The 21,952-nt window shown below is 37.9% G+C and overlaps 1 protein-coding gene across 7 annotated transcripts in view; it reads right to left on the minus strand.

The window, feature by feature from the left end:
- Positions 1-21,952, minus strand: part of PACS2 (phosphofurin acidic cluster sorting protein 2) — a 298,609-nt gene that overhangs the window by 149,006 nt on the left and 127,651 nt on the right. For all 7 annotated transcript variants that reach the window (XM_043985957.1, XM_043985954.1, XM_043985953.1 and 4 more), the window contains exon 5: positions 19,884-20,046. In XM_043985957.1, coding sequence (XP_043841892.1) covers positions 19,884-20,046 — 163 coding nt within the window. The remainder of the gene's footprint in view (positions 1-19,883; positions 20,047-21,952) is intronic.

Raw genomic sequence — 21,952 nt, forward strand, 5'->3', positions numbered from 1 at the left:
TTCCTTATTAGTCACATTACAAAAAACAGAGTGAGAAAATTATACTTCAATTTGCACTCAGAGTTCATCGGTTCTCTCCCTGAAGGTGGATAGCATTTTTTCATCATAGAGCTTTTGGATTTGTCTTAGATCACTGTACTGATCTGAATAGAAAAGTCTTTCACAGTTTACATAGTTTACACTATTGCTGTTACTGTGTACAATGATTGCCACTTCACTTTGCATAAGCTCATATAGATCTTGCCATGTTTTTTCCTAAAACGACCCCCTTTGACATTTCTTATAGCACAACAGTGTTCTATCGCAATCATATGCCACAACTTGTTCAGCCATTCCCCAACTGATGAGCATCCATTCAATTTCTAATTCTTTGCCAGCACAAAAAGAGCTGCTATAAATATTTTTGTACCTAATATGTCCTCCTCATTTTCCTTTGATCTCTTTGGGGTAAAGATCTATTAGCAGTATCACTGCATCAAAGCCCCTTTGGCCATAGTTTCACAATGTTCTCCCAAATCCTCATTTCTTTATACACATTCCCACTTGATAATTTTATCAGCTCCAATGGGTTCCCTTCAATCTTTTGTATGTAGGTATTTTACAAATCTACACATCCTGCCCCAACCTTTCTGCTGAGCTCCGGTCCTCATGTCACCAACTGGCTTAACAGCTCAAACTAGGTACCACAAATATGTCCGAAACAGAACTTGCTTTATTTTACTGCAACCACTCCTCTTTTATTATGTCACTTCTGCATTACTGTTACGGGCATAGCCACATTACAGTCACCTAGATTTTTCATCTCAGTGTCATTCCTGATACCTTGCTTCACTTACTCCATGTTGCCAATCAGTTGTCCAACCTTTTTATTTCTTCCTCTATATCTCTCATGCATGATCCCTTCTGTCCACTGACAACCCCTATTCCCCCCTAATAGGGGCAGCTGGTGGCAGTGGATGGAACGCTGGCCTCATGAAAGGAAGACTTGAGTTCAAATTTGGCCTCAGACACTTAGTAGCTGTGTGACTCTGAGCAAGTCACTTGACTTCTGTTTGTCTCAGTTTCTTCATCTGTAAAATAGGGATAAAAGTCACACCCATCTTCCAGGGTGCTCATCACAGTGCCCAGATATAGTAAGCACCATATAAATATTACCTATTATTATTATTAATTACCTCTAATACAGATTGCTGCTAACAATTCTAATTGGTTTCTCTGACACAAGTCTCTCTCCACTTCAATCTCTCCTCCACACAGCTAGTAAAGTGATTTTACTAAAGCACAGGTCTGATCATAATACCCTACACCAGTTCCTGAATAAACTCCATTGGCTCCTTATTATCTAAGATCAAACTCTAAAATAATCTGTTTGACATCTGAATAATAACAGAACCAGGCCCTTTTTTATCTTTACAATCTTCTTACACATTACTCCTCTTCATACACTGTAAGGTCAAGCCAAATTGGCCTACACATCAATCTTCACACATAGCACTGGATTTCTCAACCCATTTACCCACATATCCTTCAGGGTTAAGCAGAAGCTTGTTTCACAAATTGGGAGTCCTGAGTTGATCCAAAATACTACAGAACGGGGAAGTTCTTGTATAGTACTAGGAAGTGTGTTAGGAAATACCAATAACTTGTCACCATATTCAATAACCTAGGCAGGTGCTATATAAGTGAGAAAAAGTCTCTCAGTTTCAACCTTCAAATAAGATCAAAGGTTCCTAGATCCAGAGCTAAAAAAAAAAAATTCAGAGACCAACTAGTACAATTTTCTTATTTTAAAGATGAGGAAACTGAGTCCAAGAGGCAAACATTTGCTTAAGATAACATTTAGCAACCAAGATAGGATTTGAACCCAAATACTCTGACTATAGAACCAAAAATCTTCTGATTCCAATATGCAATCTCTCACTTTCCCAAGTGTTCTGCAGTTTCTAAGGTTGGTGAATGTCTCCTAAATACTATTTCCTCCTTCCTCTGTTCCCCAACAGGCTATCCTTAATCCTCTCATTTCTTTCCCATTATATTAGTTATGATGGTTTCAACTGCCATCTTTTTTGTAGAAGACTTCCAAATCTATACACCAATTGCCTGATTAACACCTGGCTATTGGGTAGCTATTTCAAACCTAACATGTCTAAAATAGAAATCATCTTTCCCTTTAAACTCATCCCTCTTCTGAACTGTTATTTCTACTACCTTCCTAGTCATCCAGATTTACAACTTGGATTTTGCCATTTCCTTTCTCAACTTCCCTAATATCTCATCATTTATTATGTCAATTTTACCTCCACAACATCTCTAGTATTTTTTTCTTCCCCAAACACATGGCCACCACCTTCATTTATGTCTTTACCAGTCTCTGCTTGGACTAATCTCATCAATGTTATTAATAAATTTGTATTGCTATCTTTAGTTTCTATATCACTTATATTTCCCATTACAGCCCTTCTCTAAGAAAACTGTCTGTGATCACAAATCTTTAACAGGGGAGAGGGAAAAGGAAGTTAGGTGCCAGAGTGGATAAAAGACTGGGTCTGAGAAAACCCAGGTTCAAAATAAAAATTAAAAACAAAAGCAAAACCAACTAACCTCAACACGTGTTAAAAAAACAACAAAAAACCCCCCAAGACTGGGTTTGGAGTCAGGAAGATCTGAATTCAAATCTGGCCTCAGACACTTACTAATTGTGTGACCCTAAGAAAGTTACTTAACTTCTGTTTGCCTCAGTTTCCTCATCAGTAAAATGGAAATAATAAAAACACCTGCTGCCTAGGGTTGCTGTGAGGATCAAATGAGATTGTAAAGTGCTTTAGCTCAGTGCCTGTCACATAGTAAGTGCTATATAAATGTCAACTATTATTTTTGTTATTAATCAACTAATCAAGTACACCTCCTGCAAAATTATAATTAGCATAATATATTGTTTGTTTTGCTGTTGTTCTATTCATTTTCATTGTTGGAGTCATTGTGTATGCTGTTTTCCTGGTTCTACTTGCTTTAATTTCTAACTGTTCATATATGCTTCCTCCATATTCTTGATTTCTTATGGCATATTAATGTTCTATTATGTTTATATACCATAGAACAATCTGTCAATTTGTCTACCTACTGCTAATTTCTTTTCTCTCAAATCCATCTTACACACAGCAGCCAAAATAATTCTCCTAATGCAAAGGTCTGACCACATAATACTATTTTTCCTGGACAAAAATCTTCATTAACTCCAAACTGCTTCTGAGAAAGAAAACAAATCTCTCCGATTTGACAGAAATGACTATTTCTCTCTCATTATTAATAGCCAATTACTAAAATTGGGGAGACCCTAGCTTTTCTTCCCTATCCTATTTCTTTGTCCAGTCTCTCCAGGATTAACATTTCCCTCATTCTGGGTATTGGTACTGCACCCAACTAGCTCAGGCTTGGGTGGGGGGCTATAGGTTCTTTGTCTAGATTGCCCAAGGTTGGGGGTGGTCTGGGTATAGGGATGGTATCCCAGTCCAAGAGTGACATCATGTCACTTTTGACCCCTCATTGGAATAAACTCACTTATCTTTTGTAAACTCCACCTCTCATTAATTGTTAAGCATTCAGAGTTGATTGGCACCATCAAGAATACCCCTCTTCCAAGGGCATATAAACTGTGAAATGGCAGCCATGATAGTCTTTGGCATTGGAGAGTGCCAAAGAGCTTCTATTTTTAAAATGCAGGCATTGTTAATAAAATGACTAATTACCCAGGAGTTTTATGTCTCTTGAACTTTTTAAACATCACAGTTAGATATTTAAAACCTTTAATAATTTGGCTTGTAGCTTACCTTTTCAGATTTATTTGACATTACCTCCCCCTTTAAGCTCTACCTAAATTCTTTTGCTTATTGAACTTGGCATTTGATCTCCAGTCTTTAGGTTGTGCTGGCTCCTTCCCTGCTGCTCATAAATCCACCCGTCTCTCCCCAATCCTTAAAAACAAAGAAACCAACCCCAACAACTCAACTGATCAGATAGCTATCATCCTATGTTTATCCTACTGGTTATGTCCAAATTCTTTGAGAAAGCAGTCTACATATGGTGCCTCCACTTTCTCTTCTCTCATTTTTTCCTAAACTCCCAGTAATCTAGACCCCAATCTCATTCAACTGAAACTCCTCTCTTCAAAGTTATCAATAATTTCTCAACTTCTACATCTACTGGACTTTTCTCAAACTTCACCTTCCTTGACTATAGCACCTGATATTGTAAATCAGGGCTTCTTAAACTTTTTCTACTTGTGACGCCTTTTTGCCAGAGAAATTTTATGTAACCCTGAGCATAAAGGTATATAACATAAGTATACATAACCTTTTACTGTTGTCAAATTTTTCATGACCCCCACATGCATTTACATGACTCTACAACCCACAGTTTAAGAAGCTAGGCTATAGATCACCTCCTCTCTAGGTTTTCATGATACTTTTCTGTTTGCCTCCTTCCGGTCTGACCACTCCTCAGTATCCTTTGCTAGATCTTCAACCAGCTTATAATTAATAACTGTAGGTGTCCCCTATAGCTTTGTCCTAGGCCCTCTTTTCTGTTCCCTTTATCATATTTGGTGATCTCATCAGCTCTCATAGATTTAATTATCTCCATGTACATGATAACCAGATTTATTTATCTAGCCATAATCTCTTTCCTGACATCCAGTCCCACACATCACCAAATGCTTTTTGGACATCTTGAAATGGATGTCCTTAGGCATCTCAAACTCAATATGACCAAAACACATCAAGTCCCTTCCCCTCCCAAACTCTTCTATTACTGTGGGGTGACCACCATCTTCCTAGTCACCTAGGTGCCTAACTTTATGTACTTGACTTCTCATTATCACTCATTTTATAAATGCCACCCATATATTCCATCTGTTGCCAAACCTTTCATTTTTACTTTCATATCATCTCTCTCTCTCTCTCTCTCTCTCTCTCTCTCTCTCTCTCTCTCTCTCTCTCTTGTATATGTATATATCCCATATATTCCACTAACAGCCACCATGCTAATAGAAGCCCTCATCATCTTTAGCCTTGTGGCAAAAAGTTTTAACAGTTGGTTAGATAATGGAGAGATGCCAAGTTTTTTTTTAGGACCACCCTTTTGGGGAGGAGACCAACAGCATGAGCTACGCACACCAGTCCGCCTGCGACGCCAGATTGCCTGCTGAGCACTCGACTTCCGGGGTGCAAGCTTAAAAGGCAAGGAGAGAACGGAAGTGGGCCTTTTTTCCTGCTCCGCTGGTTTCCTGGCTGCGCTGCACAGACAGACGCTGACTGGAGTTTGACTCGGCCCGGCTCTCGGTTAACAGCACGCACTTGACTCGGTCTCTCTCCCCAAAGGTGGCCTTGGGTTTTGGTGAGTTTTATACGGAATATAGACTAAGCCTAGACTTAAGACGATTTGTATTGTATTTCTACTTTCCTATCCTTCTAATCAACATCACCTTGTGACTACCATACAATAAAAGCTCTAACTAGAAAACCAGAAGCTTCTTCCATTTACTAGTCTGGGAGATAAATTAAGGGAAAGGTTAAAGAGGGGAATTTTATGATCTAATATCCAATTTTAATCTCACAGCCTGGATACTATAATAGCCCTCTAATTTTTCCCCCTGACTTGTCTCTCTCCACTCCAATCAACCCTCCACTCACCTGCCAATGTGATTTTCCATTTTAGTGACCATGTTACTCTCTACTCAATAAAGTTCACTGGCTCCCTATTACCAATAGGATAAATAAATCATTGCTATTTAAAGTCTTTTAAGCCTGTCTCTTCACCTTTCCAAATTTCTTACACTTTACTCCCCTTTATGATCTTCCAGCTTTATTTACCTTCTCATCTACGCTAGTCCTGTCTTCCAATTGGGTGCCTTTGTACTGACTGACTGTCTGCCATACCAGGAATATCACCCTCCCCCGCCCCCCCCCAACATATTCTGGTTTCCCTGGGTTCCTTCAAGACTTGGCTCAAATCAAATTTTCTTATAGCTGACCTTTTTAGAATTATCTGTTGTTATTCCTCTTCAAGCACTTAACACTCTACCCAAATTGTTCTAGTTACTGAACCTGGCATCTGAATAAGACTTTCCTCCTTCTAGAGTATTTCTTCTGAGATTATCTTCCAACCCACATATACTGTATGTATCTTGTATATACATAGTTGTTTGCATGTTGTCTCTCTCAAATGAGAGCTCCTGGAAGACAGGGCCTATGTAAACACTAAATAAATGCTAGTTAACTGACTCTTCTCTGATTAATTCACTAAAGGCACTCCCTAGAGTGGCTGTTTCAAGTCATAGGATCATAGATGTAGAGCTGGAAAAGACCTTAGATGCCAAGGAAACAAACCCCTTCGTTTTATAAATGATGAAACTGAAGCACAGAAAGGTTGTGACTTGACTAGGATCACAGAGTAAATGTCAGAGGTGAGATCTGAATTCAGGGCTTACTAACTCCAAGTCCAGTTCCTTCTCCACTATATCATTATGCCCACCACCTTCTCTTTTCGAGGCATTTCAACCAATACCATCTCTCAAAAGAGAGAGAAAATAGAAGTTGGTTGAAAAAATAGAGGTCCTCCACCCAGAGCTCTCTTCTTCATTCCACATCTCAAACCATCTCTTGTCATTCATTCTCTCCTCCTCTGCTCCACATTCTGATGGCTCCTTGCCAAGACCACTCCCTATACTTTTTAAACCACCTTCTCTTCACATCAAAACCTCTTGATGTCATCCTTCACATTCTTTCTCTGAATCTCTGATGAAATGACCTTTGTCCTCCAGACCCGTTGTCTCCAGCACTTTGCTCATCTCAAGAACCCTCTCCTCCTTACTTAATCTTCAGTATCTTTCTATCTATTGGTTCCTTTCTTGCTGCCTGTAAATATGTTCAAGTTTCTTTTCTTTTCTAGTGGAATCTCCTCATTTTATTACATTTTGTTTATTCTATTTATTTATTTATTTTGGAGTGGGTTTTTTTTGGTGGGGCAATGGGGGTTAAGTGACTTGCCCAGGGTCACACAGCTAGTAAGTGTCAAGTGTCTGAGGCCGGATTTGAACGAAGGTAAGGGCCAGTGCTTTATCCACTGCGCCACCTAGCTGCCCCCTCATTTTGTTTATTCTAAACATAAACACACCTAAAACAAGCATTTCATATATACAGTAGAACACAAAAAAGGCCTGTATATGAAACTGCAAGTCTCCATTTCATACCATTTGCTTTTGTTTTTAAGTATAAAATTCCACACATTACTTTCGCAATTATTCTAGCTTTCTATAGTTCCTTCTGAACTTCTTGTTCTCTTTAGCCCATTTAAAAAAAAGTTTCAATGGCCCCCTTCTTTTGTATCACTATTTCTGACCCCACCCCACTTTCCTCCCTGTCCTTACCCCCAACTGAAAGCTGAAAGAGAAAAAAAAAAAACCCTTCATAACAAATAAACGTAGTGAAGCAATATGAATCAATGCAGGAGCAATGGGCAAAAGAGTGTATTTTTCTGCATCCTGAGTATGAGACTGTCAGGTTTTTTTACTTTCATCAAGAATTCAATTAGAACTCAATTAGAATTCAATTCAACTAGAACATCTGAATCCTAACACCTTAGTCTTGAAGGTGAAGAAAAAGTGAATTATTGACATCAAAGAAATCCACGTTAGTGGCAATATAATCTAGCAAGCTTAAGATTCAAAAAAGAATGTAAACATCATGAAAGATAAAATTATCTAAAAAAAGTTATTGGAAAAATGAATAATCCATATATATTATAGGGGAAGAAAAGGAATGAAATACTTTACTGGCTTATTTAAAACAAAAGAATTGTTAGTTTGAAGGGGAAAATCTTATTAGATGTGGTACAGCAATCTTGCTGTTAATTTTTAAATTATCTTGATTCTCAGGAAAATTTCTTTTCTAAGAAAAAAGGATACATAAGAACACAAACATGGATTTTAAGATCTGAGTCACTTTAAAAGATTTTAGTGTTCCATGAAGAACTCATTCTGTTGGGAAGCTGCTTTGTTTACTTCTTGGTTACTGGTGAACATTACATTTTCATTTTTATTATCCTCTGGTGAGTGCAAATCATATTTCCTACTCTTTACATTTTGTCATCAGAGTTCTCACTTTCTTATGTAACATTCTTTCTAAACTACTTATGTTTTAGTCTCCTAGAGGCTAATGACAAGAGTTTTTTTAAAGCTAGAGAATCTGAATTTCTTACCTAATCTTCATCTGTGTTATTATCTTCCTAAAACTGGAAGAGCAGAACAAAACTATCTTTCAGTTTCTTATGGGCTAGGACATGTCTGTGGCTCCACCTAGACCTGACAGAACCCAAAAGGGTCATTTCTCCACAACTAAAGAATTATGTACCTCTGGAGGGAGGGTATATAGAAGAGACTGGGTCTTTAACTGTCTTTTTTTTTTTTTTTTTTTGCAGGGCAATGGGGTTTAAGTAACTTGCCCAGGGTCACACAGCTAGTGAGTGTCAAGTGTGTGAGGCTGGATTTGAACTCGGGCACTCCTGAATTCAAGGCCAGTGCTTTATCCACTGCGCCACCTAGATGCCCCTGTCTTTAACTGTCAGACAACCCCCAAGAAGAGACAAAGGAAAGGACTATGTGCAGAGATAACATTATGCTTCGGCCAGGTGTGTTTTCACTGAGTAGTCTCCAGGAGTTGGGGGGAGGTAAGGATTCAGAAGGAACCAGTGGGAAGAATGGTTGGCTCAAGTCTGTCAAGCCTAAGTGGATGCAAGTCTTATTAAACAACTCTCAGCAAAGATGGTGAGAAGAGTGATGGCAGGAAGGGCTGAAGGAGGTAGGAGAAAGGTGAGACTCTTATGATGGAACCATGAACTGAGGAGAATGACAGTTCCTGCTCAACTTTTATTCACTGAATCTTTAAATTCCAAGCTACATTTGAAATACAACCCTCTACATAATGCCTTTCTTGATCCCCTCATCTGTTAGCTCTACCTTGTATTTAACTGCTTTTTATTTCACCTATATCTATTCTTAGCTTGAAAGTAGATGGAGGAAGTATGTCCCTATCTTTGCACATAAAAAAAGAGGCATACAAATTCACTGAAGAAAAGACCTATTTAAAAAGCAGAATTGGTTAAATGGAAAAAGAGGTAACAAAGGCTCATTTTAGAAAATAATTCCTTAAAAATTAGAATGGATGAGATGGAAGCTAATAACTCCATGGAACATCAAGAACAATAAAACAAAGACAAGAGAAAAAAATGTGAAATATTTAATTGGAAAAACAACTGATCTAGAAAAGATAGAGAGATGATTTAAGAATAATTGTACTAGTGAGCTCTAGAACTCATGACCGGATCGCTCCAAAAAACATCCAAATAATGCCATAGGGCAATTTTTGGAGCAGCAAAATCCACAGAAGAATGTGCTGAAATCAAATTCCAACCAAGGACAGCTTGGAAGGTGGGAAGGAAAGATCTGCTGTGCTGATACAGGAGTGGAACCCAACCCCACAGTCACCCTGACACAGATCCAGTCCCAGGAAGGCCTTGCCAGAGAAAGAGACCCCCCAGAGCCTCTGAATCAGCTGCAGCACCAGTGTCATCTGGAACTAAGCTCACAGTCTGGTGAGAGGGCTGAGCCCTTGGCAGGGGGCAGACTACAGGGGTCTATGCTGGTGCTGAGGCAGAACTTGGATTTTTCACCCCTGCTGGGAACCAGGAGGTAGGCTTGAGTAATAGTGGCCCAGGTAGGGGAGGGGCAAAGGCTTGTTGGAGCTGACAACCACAACACACAAAGCTGGTTGATTAGCAAGTTGGTCTGGGGTCATCTATGGACCAGGGAACAGGCCGGGTGAGTGAAGAACCTGATCCTCCTTAAATCATACCACCTGGGACCTCCTGAAGCTTGGGATAGAGTAGCCTGGAAACAGTGCCCCACTTTAAGGAACTAAAAGTCAAGTAAAAGAAAGGCAAGATGAGCAGACAGAGAAAGATGAGGACCATAGAAAGTTTCTTTAGTGACAAGGAAGATTGAGGTGCACCCTCAGAGTAAGATGTCACCATCACTATATCTAAATTTTCCAAGAAAAATGCGAACTGGTCTCATACCATAGAGGTGTTCAAAAGGGACTTTGAAGATAAAGTTAGAGAGGTAGAGGAAAAAATGGAAAGAGAAATGAGGGTGATACAGGAAAGACATGAGAAAAAAGTTGGCAAATAGTCTTAGATCTAAGCTTAGTCTATATTCCATATAGAACTCACCAAAATCCCAAAGGCACCTCTGAGGCTGAGAACCGCATCAAGCACGTGCTATTACGGAGGATCAGGCCGATCACCAAGGACCACGCTATCGAACCTGAGTCAGCGTGTATGTGCTGAGTGAGCCAGCGAGCAAGCGAGTGAAAAGAGCTTGAAAAGTCAAATTAGCCAAATAGAAAAGGAGGTACAAAACCTCTCTGATGAAAATAATTGCCTAAGAATTAGGACTGAACAAATGGAAGCTAATGAATTTATGAGAAACCAAAATACAAGAAAGCAAATCCAAATGAATAAAAAATGGAGGGCAACGTGAAATATCTTCTTGGAAAAGCTGCTGACATGGAAAACAGATTTAGGAGAGATAATTTGAAAATTATTGGTCTGCCTGAAAACAAATGATCAAAAAAAGAGCTTAGACATCTTCTTTCAAGAAATTATCAGGGAAAATTGCCCTGATATTCTAGAAACAGAAGGTAAAATAGAAATTGAAAGAATCTACTGATCACCTCCTGAAAGAGATCCCAAAAGGAAAACTCCCAGGAATATTACAGCCAAATTCCAGAGCTCCCAGGTCAAGGAGAAAATATTGTAAGCTGCCAAAAAGAAAGAATTCAAATACTGTGCAGCCCCAGTCAGGATAGCACAATAGATCTTATGGAGCTTCTACATTAAAGGACTGGAGGGCATGGAATGTGATATTCCAGAGGGCAAAGGAATTGGGATTACAAGTAAGAATTGCCTATCCAGCAAAACTGTATATTATCTTTCAGAAGAAAAAGTGGGACTTCAATGAAAAAGAGGACTTTCAAGTATTCGTGATGAAAAGACCTGAACTGAATGACAAATTTGACTTTCAAATACAAGACCATAAAAAAATTGGAGTTGGGGGCAGCTAGGTGGTGCAGTGGATAGAGCACCAGCCCAGGAATCAGGAGTACCTAAGTTCAAATCCGGCCTCAGACACTTAATACTTACTAGCTATGTGACCCTGGGCAAGTCACTTAACCCCAATGGACTCACTTAAAAAAAAAAAATTGGAGTTGGGGGAAATTACCTGGGGTTGTGTAGTGGGTGACTGTCTTGTGTCTGAGGCTGGGTTTTGGCTGGGATCCCCCTGAGTCCAGGGTGGATGCTTTGTCCACTGTGTCACCCAGCTGCCCCATAATGACATCTTTAGGGTTAAATTGAGGGGTGAGAGGAATGTACTAGGGGAGGGAAAAGGAGAGAGGTGGAATGGAATGAAATCCCACATAAAAGAAACAGGAAAGGGGTTGTGGAGTGGGGGAAGAGATGGGAGAGGAACAGAGCAGTAAATAAATTTTACACTCATCAGAATAGGCTCAAAGACCTTAACCTCATCCAAGTTGGCTCTAGGAGGGATTAACACACACACACACACACACACACACACACTCAATTGGGTGGAGTAATCTATCTAACCCTGCAGGAAAATAGGAGGGGAAGGAGATAAAGAGGGAGGGGCAAAAGAAGGAAGGGCAGAGTGGGGGAGGGGACAGACAGAAGCAAATCCCTTTTGAAGAGGGATAGGGTGAAAGAAGATAGATTATAGAGTAAATATCATGGGGAAGGGAATAGGATGTAGGGAAACAGTTAACAATAGTAATTGTGAAAAAGAGAAGAGGGGGGAAAATTGTACAAAAATATTTATAGCCACTCTTTGTGGTGGCTAAGAATTGGAAATCAAAGGAATGTCCATCAATTGGGGAATGACTGAAGATGATGTGGTATATGATTGTAATGGAATATTATTGTGCTATAAGAAATGTCAAACAGGATGATTCCAGCAAAACCTGGAAACTCCTATGAACTGATGTATAGTGAAGTGAGCAGAACTTGGAGGGCATTGTGCACAGTGACAGCAGTATTGTTCTATGAGCAATTATGAACAACTTAACTACTCTCAGCAATACAATGATCCAAGGGACCAATGATGAAACATACTATTCACTCCCAGAGAAAGAACTGATATTGATTGAACACAGACAAGAAGAAGAAGGAGGAGGAGGAGGAGAAGAAGAAGAAGAAGAAGAGCACTTATGGATTGTATATATATATCACCTATATCAGATTGGTTGCTGTCTTGTGGAATGGGGAGGAAAGGGAGGGAGGGAGAAAAATTTGGAACTCTAAATCTTATGAAAATGAATGTTGAAAACTACCTTTACATGTAACTGGAAAAAATAAAATAAATGTTTGTTTCAAGTACCAAAAAAAAAAATAGGATGGAGGGAAATACATGGTAATCATAACTGTGAATGTAAATGGAATGACCTCACTCATGAAACAGAAGTGGACAGCAGAATCAATTAGAAAACAGAATCCCACAATATGTTGTTTACAAAAATCACACTTGAAATACAAAGTCACACAGAATAAAAATAAGGCACTGGAGCAGAATCTATTATGGTTCAGGTGAGGTACAAAAGACAGCAAAAGCAATCATGATCTCACAAAAACAACGACAACAAAAATGGATCTAACTAAAAGTGAAAGGCAGGTAAACTACATTTTGCTAAAAGGTACTGTGAACAGTGAAGTAATATCAGTACTAAACATATATGCACCAGATGGCATAGTGCTCAAATTCTTTAAAGGAAAAGTTAAATGAGTTACAGGAGAAAATTGACCGTAAAACTATATACTTGATGGGGGACCTCAACTGCCCCTCTCAGAAACTGATAAATTCAGGGCAACTGGGTGGTGTATTGGATAAAACATCAGCCCTGGATTCAGGAGGATCTGAGTTCAAATCCAGTCTCAGACACTTGACAGTTACTAGCTGTGTGACCCTGGGCAAATCACTTTATTGACCCCCCCCAATTGATAAATTCAACCAAAAAATAAATAATAAAGACATTAAAGAGATGAATAGAATGAGAAAAGTTAGATATGTTAGACCTCTGGAGAAAACTAAATGGAAATAGAAAGGATTATACCTTATTCTTTTTTTAAAAATTTAGTTAGAATTTTATTTTTTCCCAAATTACATGTAAAAACAAATTTTAATGTCGATTTTTAAAACTTTGTGTTCCAAAATCTCCCTCTCCCTCCCCACCCCCTCTTAAGAACTCAAGCAATTCAATATAAGTTATACATGGGATTCACAAGTGAATTCTACCAAGCAGCTAAATAACAATTTAATTCCAATACCACATAAACTATATGGAATAATAATTAAGGAAAGAGTCCTATGAAATTCCTTTTATAACACAAATATGATTCTGATAAGTAAAGCAGGAAGAACAAAAACATAGAAGGAAAACTATAATTTCCTATATGAACACTGATGCAAAATTTTTAAATAAAAAGGTTACAGCAATATAACACAAAATACATATACTACGACAAGATGGGATTTATACCAGGAATACAGGGCTAGTTCAATTAGGAAAACTAGTAGTATAACTGACCACATCAATAACAAAACCAACAAAAGATGCAGAAAAACTGTTTTTGACAAAATACAATTGTTCCTATTAAAAACACTAGAAAACATAGGAACAAACGGCCATTTCCTTAAAATGGTAAGCAGTATCTCTCTAAAACCATTAGCAAGCATTACCTGTCATGGGGAAAAGCCTTCCTAATAAAATCAGGGATGAAGCAAGGATGTCCAATACCATCACTATTATTCAATATTGTACGAGAAATGTTAACTATAGCAATTATAGAATAGGCAACGAAGAAACAAAACTATCACTCTCTGCAGACGATGTGATGGTATTCTTAGAGAATCCCAGAGCATCGACTAAAAAACTAGGTGAAACAATTAACAACTTTAGTAATGTTGCTTGATAAAAAATGAACCCACATAAATCATCAGCATTTCTATATACTACCAACAAAGTCTAGCAGCAAGAGAAAGAAAAATTCCATTTAAAATAACTGCAGCCAATATAAAGTATTTGGGATCCTACCTGCCAAGACAAACACAATTCTAAAACACCTTTTTTTTTTTAAGTGAGGCAACTGGGGTTAAGTGACTTGCCCAGGGTCACACAGCTAGTAAGTGTCAAGTGTCCAAGGCCAGATTTGAATTCAGGTACCCCTGACTCCAGGGCCGGTGCTCTATCCACTGCACCATCTAGCTGCCCCCCCCCAAAACACTTTTCACACAAATAAAGTCAGATCTGAACTGGAAAAATATTAATTGCTCACAGGGAGGTGGAGTCAATCATGAAAATTTTACCTAAGTTAATTGACTTATTCGGTGCCACAACAATCAAGTTACAAAAAAACCCAACATTTTATAGACTTAGAAAAAATAATACCAAAATTCATCTGGAAGAGGAAAAGCTTAAGAATAAAAAGGGAATCAATGAAAAACTATATTAAGGAAAGTAGCCTAGCAGGACTAGACTTCAAACTATATTACAAAGTGCTAGTCATCAAACTGGTACTTGCTAAAAAATAGAGTGGTGGGATCAGTGGAATAGATAAGGTACATAATATACTGAATCAAGTTTATAAGAATACAAATCATTCCCTCATGATGGAAATGCTCTCCATATCCAGAAAAAAGAACTGTGGAACCCAAATACAGATTGAACCATACTGTTTCTACTTTTTTTTGTTTTTCCTTTTTTTGAGGTTTTCCCCTTTTGTTCTGATTCTTCTTTCACAACATGGCTAATGCAGAAGTATGTTTAATGTGATATACATAATGTATGTGATATAACATATATAACCTCTATCAGATTATTTTCTGTCTTGGAGAGGGAGGAGGGAGAAAAATTTGGAACTCAAAATCATATAACAACATGTTGAAAACTATCTTTACATGTAACTGGAAAATAAAATACTCCTAAGATTAAAAAAAAAAAAAGAATAAGTATAAAAACTTGGCAGTTTTCAAATAGAGAAATTGAAGCTATTTGGTCATATGAAAAAATATTCTAGATCACTATTAATTATAGAAATGTAAGTTAAAATAACTCTGAGTTACTATCTCACACCTATCAGATTGGCTAACATGAGAAAAAAAGAAAATGATAAATGTTGGAAGAGATGTGGAAAAATTGGTACACTAATGCACCATTGGTGAAGTTGCAATCTGGTCCAACTATTCTGTAGAGCAATTTGTAACTATGCCCAAAAGGCTATAAACCTGTACATCCTCTCTTTGACACTGCAATACCATTACTAGATCTATATCTCAGAGATCAAAGAAAAAGTAAAAGCACCTATATGTACATAAATATTTATTACAGCTCTTTTTTCCCCAAGAATTGTAAATTATATAAAAAAGAGCTACTACAAATCTTTTTGTACATGTGGGTCCTTTTCCCTTTCTTATGATCTCTTTGGGATACAGACCTGGTAGTGGTATTGCTGGGTCAAAGGGTATGCACAGTTTTAAAGCCTTTTGGGCATGGTTCCAAATTGCTTCACAGAATGGTTGAATCAGTTCACAGCTCCACCAATAGTGCATTAGTGTTCCAATTTTCCCATATCTTCTCCAGCATTTATCATTTCCCTTTTTTTTCATATTAGCTAATCTGATACATGTGAGGCAGTACCTCAGAGTTGTTTTAATTTATTGTAGCGATTTTTGTGGTGGCAAAAAATTAGAAATTGAGGGGGTGCCCATCAACTGGGGAATAGCCAAACAAGTTGTGGTATATGATTGTGATGAAATTCTATCATTCTATGAGAAATGATAAGCAGGTTGCTTTTAGAAAAACCTGGCAAGGCATATGAACTGATACAAAGTGAAGTAGAACCAGGACAACAGTGTACAAAGCAACAGCAATACTGTACAATCATCAACTGTGAATAACTTAGCTATTCTGATCAAGACAAGGATCTAAGAAAATTCCTAAGGACTTATGATGAAAAATGCTGTCTATATTCAGAGAGAGAAGCAATTGAGTCTGAGTAAAGATTGAAGCATTTTAAAAAATTTTCTTAATTTTTCTTGCCTTTTTTTGCAACATGGCTAATATTGAAATATGTTTTGCATAGTTTCACATGAGTAACTGATATCATATTTCTTGCTTTTTTCAATGAGTGGGGGAAGGCAGAACAGAATTTGGAAATCAATTTAAAAAAAAAGTTAAACTTAAATGCATAATAAATGTATTTTTGTTTGTTTTGTTTTGTTTTTTGTGGGGCAATAGGGGTTAAATGACTTGCCCAGGGTCACACAGCTAACAAGTGTGAAGTGTCTGAGGCCAGATTTGAATTCAGATCCTCTTGAATCCAGGGCCGATGCTTTATCCACTATGCCACCTAGCTGCCCCCAATAAATGTATTTTTTGTTTTGTTTTGTTTGTAGGGCAATGAGGGTTAAGTGACTTGCCCAGGGTCACACAGCTAGTTAAGTGTCAAGTGTCTGAAGCCGAATTTGAACTCAGGTACTCCCGAATCCAGGGCCAGTGCTTTATCTACCATGCCACCTAGCTGCCCCCCAATAAATGTATTTTTAAAAAAGAAAATGTGAGAATGAATCAAGAAAGCAAGCAAGAATTAATTAAGCAAGTCCTGTGTGCCAAGTACTAGGGATATAAAGATGGGAAGACAAGCTTTCAAAGACAATTTTCTACAGCAAACCATTCTTTTTTAGTTATAGAGCTAAATGAAAAATGCAAAGAATCCGGGGGGGTGGTGTTTGTTGGTATTTTTTTTGTATTTGGCAGATCAAAATGCAGTCTTTAAGTCTCTCCTCCAACAAGCAGTTCCTCATGCATATGTTAGGATCACATAACATTCCCTGTTGAGTACTGTGGAAGCATATCCACTAAGGCAAGCGTTTTTAATCAGGGATTCATGGACCCCTAAGGAATCTGCATGAATAAATTTTAGGAGGTCTGTTAACATTGGTGGGAAAAAAATTACATCTTTATTTTCACTTATATCTAGCTGAAAGTTAGTACATCCTTCAATTATGAATGTAGGCAACAACCATTATTCTGAGAAAGGGTTCACAGGCTCCATACAACTGCCAGAGTTATTCATAATATAAAAGGTGAAGAACCATTACATTTAAGGCCTCATTTTCACCTTTAGATAACTGAAAAATATTATGACAGAGTTTTTCTGAAGCCTTTGATTCTAATTAAGTGAAAAAACCTTATCAATGCTAAGGAGGCAAAGTTATACTATGAAGTCCTTGGTTTCATTTTTATCACAGATCTAATAAGCTTTTTTTGTTAACAGAAGACTCAGTTCATGTAGGAATCCAGGTCCATGAAATTAAGATTAGTGATAACTATACAAAGAGTAGGAATATCTTTTGAGTAATCCAGTTAAGAATAGTACTTTATGGGGCAGCTAGGTGGCGCAGTGGATAGAGCACCGGCCCTGGAGTCAGGAGTACCCGAGTTCAAATCTGACCTCAGACACATAACACTTACTAGCTGTGTGACCCTGGGCAAGTCACTTAACTCCAATTGCCTCACTAAAAAAAAAAAAAAAAAAAAAAGAATAGTACCTTATGCCTAGCTTGAATGGTTTCAGGACATTTCTCCAACAATGACATTACTATTCTTCAGTTCAAATAAATCCAATAACTAACAACTTGAACTATGTACCACTGTTATCTTGCTGTGGAATCTTGTCTTTTGTTTTAGTATTATTATAATAATAAAAGTGGATAATTCTTGGGTAAGGACAAATTCCAATCAGTACAGGAAACTTTGCCAGTTTGGTTCTTTCTCCAAGGAGGAATGTTTGTATATTAATAAATTGTCTCCAATAGATATTGGATAACAATTGCAGAGTACAGAGCTTTTCTTCTACCCTACCCACAGAAGCCACTCTTTTCATTGATGATTATTATTTCTTTGTCTAGCACTGTAATTTCATTGGTGCAACAAATGTCCTAGAAAGAAATTCTTCCACATATACAGATCAGCAACTGTTCTATAACTGAAGGCCATAAAGTTGCACTCTGGAGTAAGGGATATCTCTAGTCGCTGTGCTAGGATGTGTCAGAGCTAGAACTTATGCCCTGGTCTTTCTGACTCCTGAGACCAGCTTTATCTTCAGGAGGCCATGCTGTCTTTCTGACTAATTACCCTTACGTGTGTCTTTGCACAGGGTGTTAGCCCAATCTGGGAAGCAGTCCAAGCTAAGCTCTCCATCACTAAATCTGCAACTTGCTTCAAGCTGTAGCTGATGTACTACCTTCTACATGATACCTTTCTTGCATTTAACTGATATCTATTCTGTAAATGTATAAGAGGCAGCATGGTAGAGTAGACACTCTACACACATCATAGTTGTGTGATTCTGGGTAAGTCACTTAACCTCTCAGTACTTTAGGGAACTCTCTAAGACCATCAGGTACAGAGAATTTGCTAACCTGCATTGAAGGTGGGATTGTATTCACTCAGGATGAATTCTTTATACAAGTGAAAATACAAGTCCTGTCCCTATCCCTATTTCCATTTATTCACATATGTATATGTTGGTTCTCTTGAGAGAATGTAAATTTCTCAAGAGTAAGGATTATTTCATTTTTTGCCTTCATATCTCTTATGCCTAGCACAGTACTCTTAATACTTTCTGACCAATTAATTGATTTATTCCTGTGGTGTTATATTGTTTTCTTTTTTTTTTTTTTAGTGAGGCAATTGGGGTTAAGTGACTTGCCCAGGGTCACACAGCTAGTAAGTGTTAAGTGTCTGAGGCCAGCTTTGAACTCAGGTCCTCCTGACTCCAGGGCCGGTGCTCTATCCACTGTGCCACCTAGCTGCCCCTGTTATATTGTTTTGAATCTTAAAGCATCACAGCCTTTTGGGAGTTTAAGGAATCAAAGATGAAATATGCCAAAAGTACAATGGAAAGATATGTAGGTGATAGAAGATTTCTACCAGTGATCTATGTGCATCACTATGGAAATGTGTGAATGGCAAAGAAAGTGGGCTAATCATTTATCATGAATGAGGAATACCCCAAGAGATGCAATGGTACAAATAAAATGTAAAAATGCCTAGGGGAAGGCCTTTAGCAGTTTGAATAGCTTTTTTGTGGAACACTGATGGAAGAGCAAGAAAAAGAATCACACAGATGGAAGACTGAGGGGTTTGAGGTACTAGAGGGCCAATGAAGTGGTATTCGTTTGACACCAAGGGTCACAGACAATAGGCTAAACAGAGACTAGCTGGAAACAGAGGATAAATCAAATCATCAATATGTAAGCACAAGGTACCTATTGCCAAGACAATGGAAAAAACCCTGTGCTAGAACATGGACTGAGCATAATAGAACCCTGCTAATGTATGACAACTGTATCATGATGAAAATAAATAACAGTGGTGATGTTTGAATAACATTTGGACAGGAAGGCAAAAGGTGAATGATGCCTAAAAATATCATGGAGAAATCAGATGTGACTCATTGACTATAAAACCTTATATCCAGAGGGAAAGGTGGAATACAACTCTATATGTGAAACAAATCTATTCCTCATAGCTATTAACCTGGAGATATTTAAACTCAAAATATTAGAGAAACCCAACTTTCCTTTAAATTATTCCCCTAACTTTGGGAGGCCATGATGAAAGAGAGTGAGTAGTTCAATAACCCATTACTTATTAGCCGAGCCAGGGAACAAAAAAGAAATAAAGAAAAAAACTCACCTGTGGATTTTATTTTCTGGCTGGAATGTAGAGTGCTGTCATCATGGTCTATTGGCTGACTAGATAAAGAGAAGATCCATATTTCAGCTACTTTAGCAGTGACTTCCTTGATATTGCTACAAAGGCTCAGAACCTGGCCTCCTTCAGTTGGGTGCTGCATCACCTGTGTTTGGGTAATTCAGATGGTTGAATACGGTACATTTAAATATAAAAACTCAAATGTTTTTTAAAGACATCTAGGTATATTCACTACATCTTTCAAGCGAGTCAATATATGATTTACTTGGCTTTTCCTTCTTATCCATGAAAAAGGATATCCAGTCAATGTCCAATCAGTACTGGAGAAGGAATTCTGGGGTTCAGAGGCAGGAAAGCATTCTGATTCATGAGTGGCAACAGAAACATTCAATCACCTACTGCCATGGCATATGACAGGTTTTCAAGTAATTTTCCATCAGAGGTTAGAGGGTTTTTGTTACCTTTTAGTTTAATGTTCTAGATTCCCAGTAAGGGAATACATAAAAATGATATTTAGAATTGTCTTATTAGCTCTTCCTATGTTCCTATGGATGGCTTTCTGGATGCTACACTAGTTCGCTTAAGAAGAGAATGTGTTTTGTCTTATCTAGGCAGTAATTAATGGGGTCCCTATTAGAAGTTGAATTCTAAGTTAAACAGACAACACAAGTCAGGAGTCCTACCACATGCTTGTGGGGAGATAAAAGTGATGATAAGCTATTATCTCATATTTTGTCTTATCTTATCTTCACAAAAACCTTTTAGACTTCAAATGCTTCCTAGATGTGATTGGAGTACCAGAGGAGAACAAATTCAACTTTCTGAACACTAGCAATTCCCTCGACAGAATCCCTGACAGGTATTTATCTACCTTGTGGTTTGAATACCTTTGATAATGGGATTTCACTAGCTTATGAGATGCCTCACTCCTTCTGGCACTTACATTTATGATATAATCAGTGTTATCCTATTCTGTTAATCATGGAGGAATTGCACATTTGCTTTATTCTTGTTTCCACAACTAGTTTTCACTCCTCCAATTCAGATAATAGAAGACCAAAGAATGTGCCTTTAAAAAAATTGAAGTATTCATCAGAAATTATACTTCTTGTGTTCTAAAATAGCTATAGTTTGAAGATATTTTGCTACCAAAACAATATTTGGTAATAAATCATGGGTGTATGTCATGTGCTTGTCTTACACTATTATCTTACCTAAGTAATTAATATATAACATTCCATTGAAAATCATCAATTGAAATTACAGAGCAAGCTCATGGGAATGTTAACTGAGAACCCACAAACTCAAGACTAATTTTATAAGAATTTGAAGTATACTGAGGTCACCCTATGGAGCAGACACTCTGGTTTCCTAGGGATAGGCAGGTACATTGGTCTCTTGATTTGGGACAGATGCTTCTGAGGTGACATAGCAACTCTTGATTTATGTGTGAACGCATGACTGGGGGTTGTGTTAAAAAGGATTCTCTACATCAGTGTCACAGGAAGGAAACTTTTGTGAAGATGCCCCCACCCCACCCCAGTAGACTGAAGAGTAAAGTTCTGCCTTTGTCTCTTCCTCTCTTTTTAATATAAAGCTTAGGCCTCTGCCAGCTGTTAAATCTCCCTTGGCCTTCCAGTGAAAGGTGGGAGGGGAAGGGGGAGTTCCTTTCCATGAACCCTGGTCACGAAACAGCAATCCTAAGAAGTGGGAATTTTTAGCCTTGGCAGCTACCTCAAGAATCCAAAACTTTAGTTTATGAGTCAGTGCTGGTATCATGCTGCTTCTAGGAAAGATGCACCACTGCCAGAAGATACAAAGGACTAAAGATTAAGAAAGTTCTGGATGACTAAGAAGTTGAATTCTAAGTTAAACAGACAACACAAGTCAGGAGTCCTACCACATGCTTGTGGGGAGATAAAAGTGATGATAAGCTATTATCTCATATTTTAACTACTTGTTAATGTGAATTTATGTCTTCTATGTCTTAAGCTTTTTCTTTTGGTGGAACAAAGATCTGTCCCCTATCTGATATCTACTTTACACTTTTG

The sequence above is a fragment of the Dromiciops gliroides genome, chromosome 2 (assembly GCF_019393635.1).
Source record: "Dromiciops gliroides isolate mDroGli1 chromosome 2, mDroGli1.pri, whole genome shotgun sequence".
Lineage (NCBI taxonomy): Eukaryota > Metazoa > Chordata > Mammalia > Microbiotheria > Microbiotheriidae > Dromiciops > Dromiciops gliroides.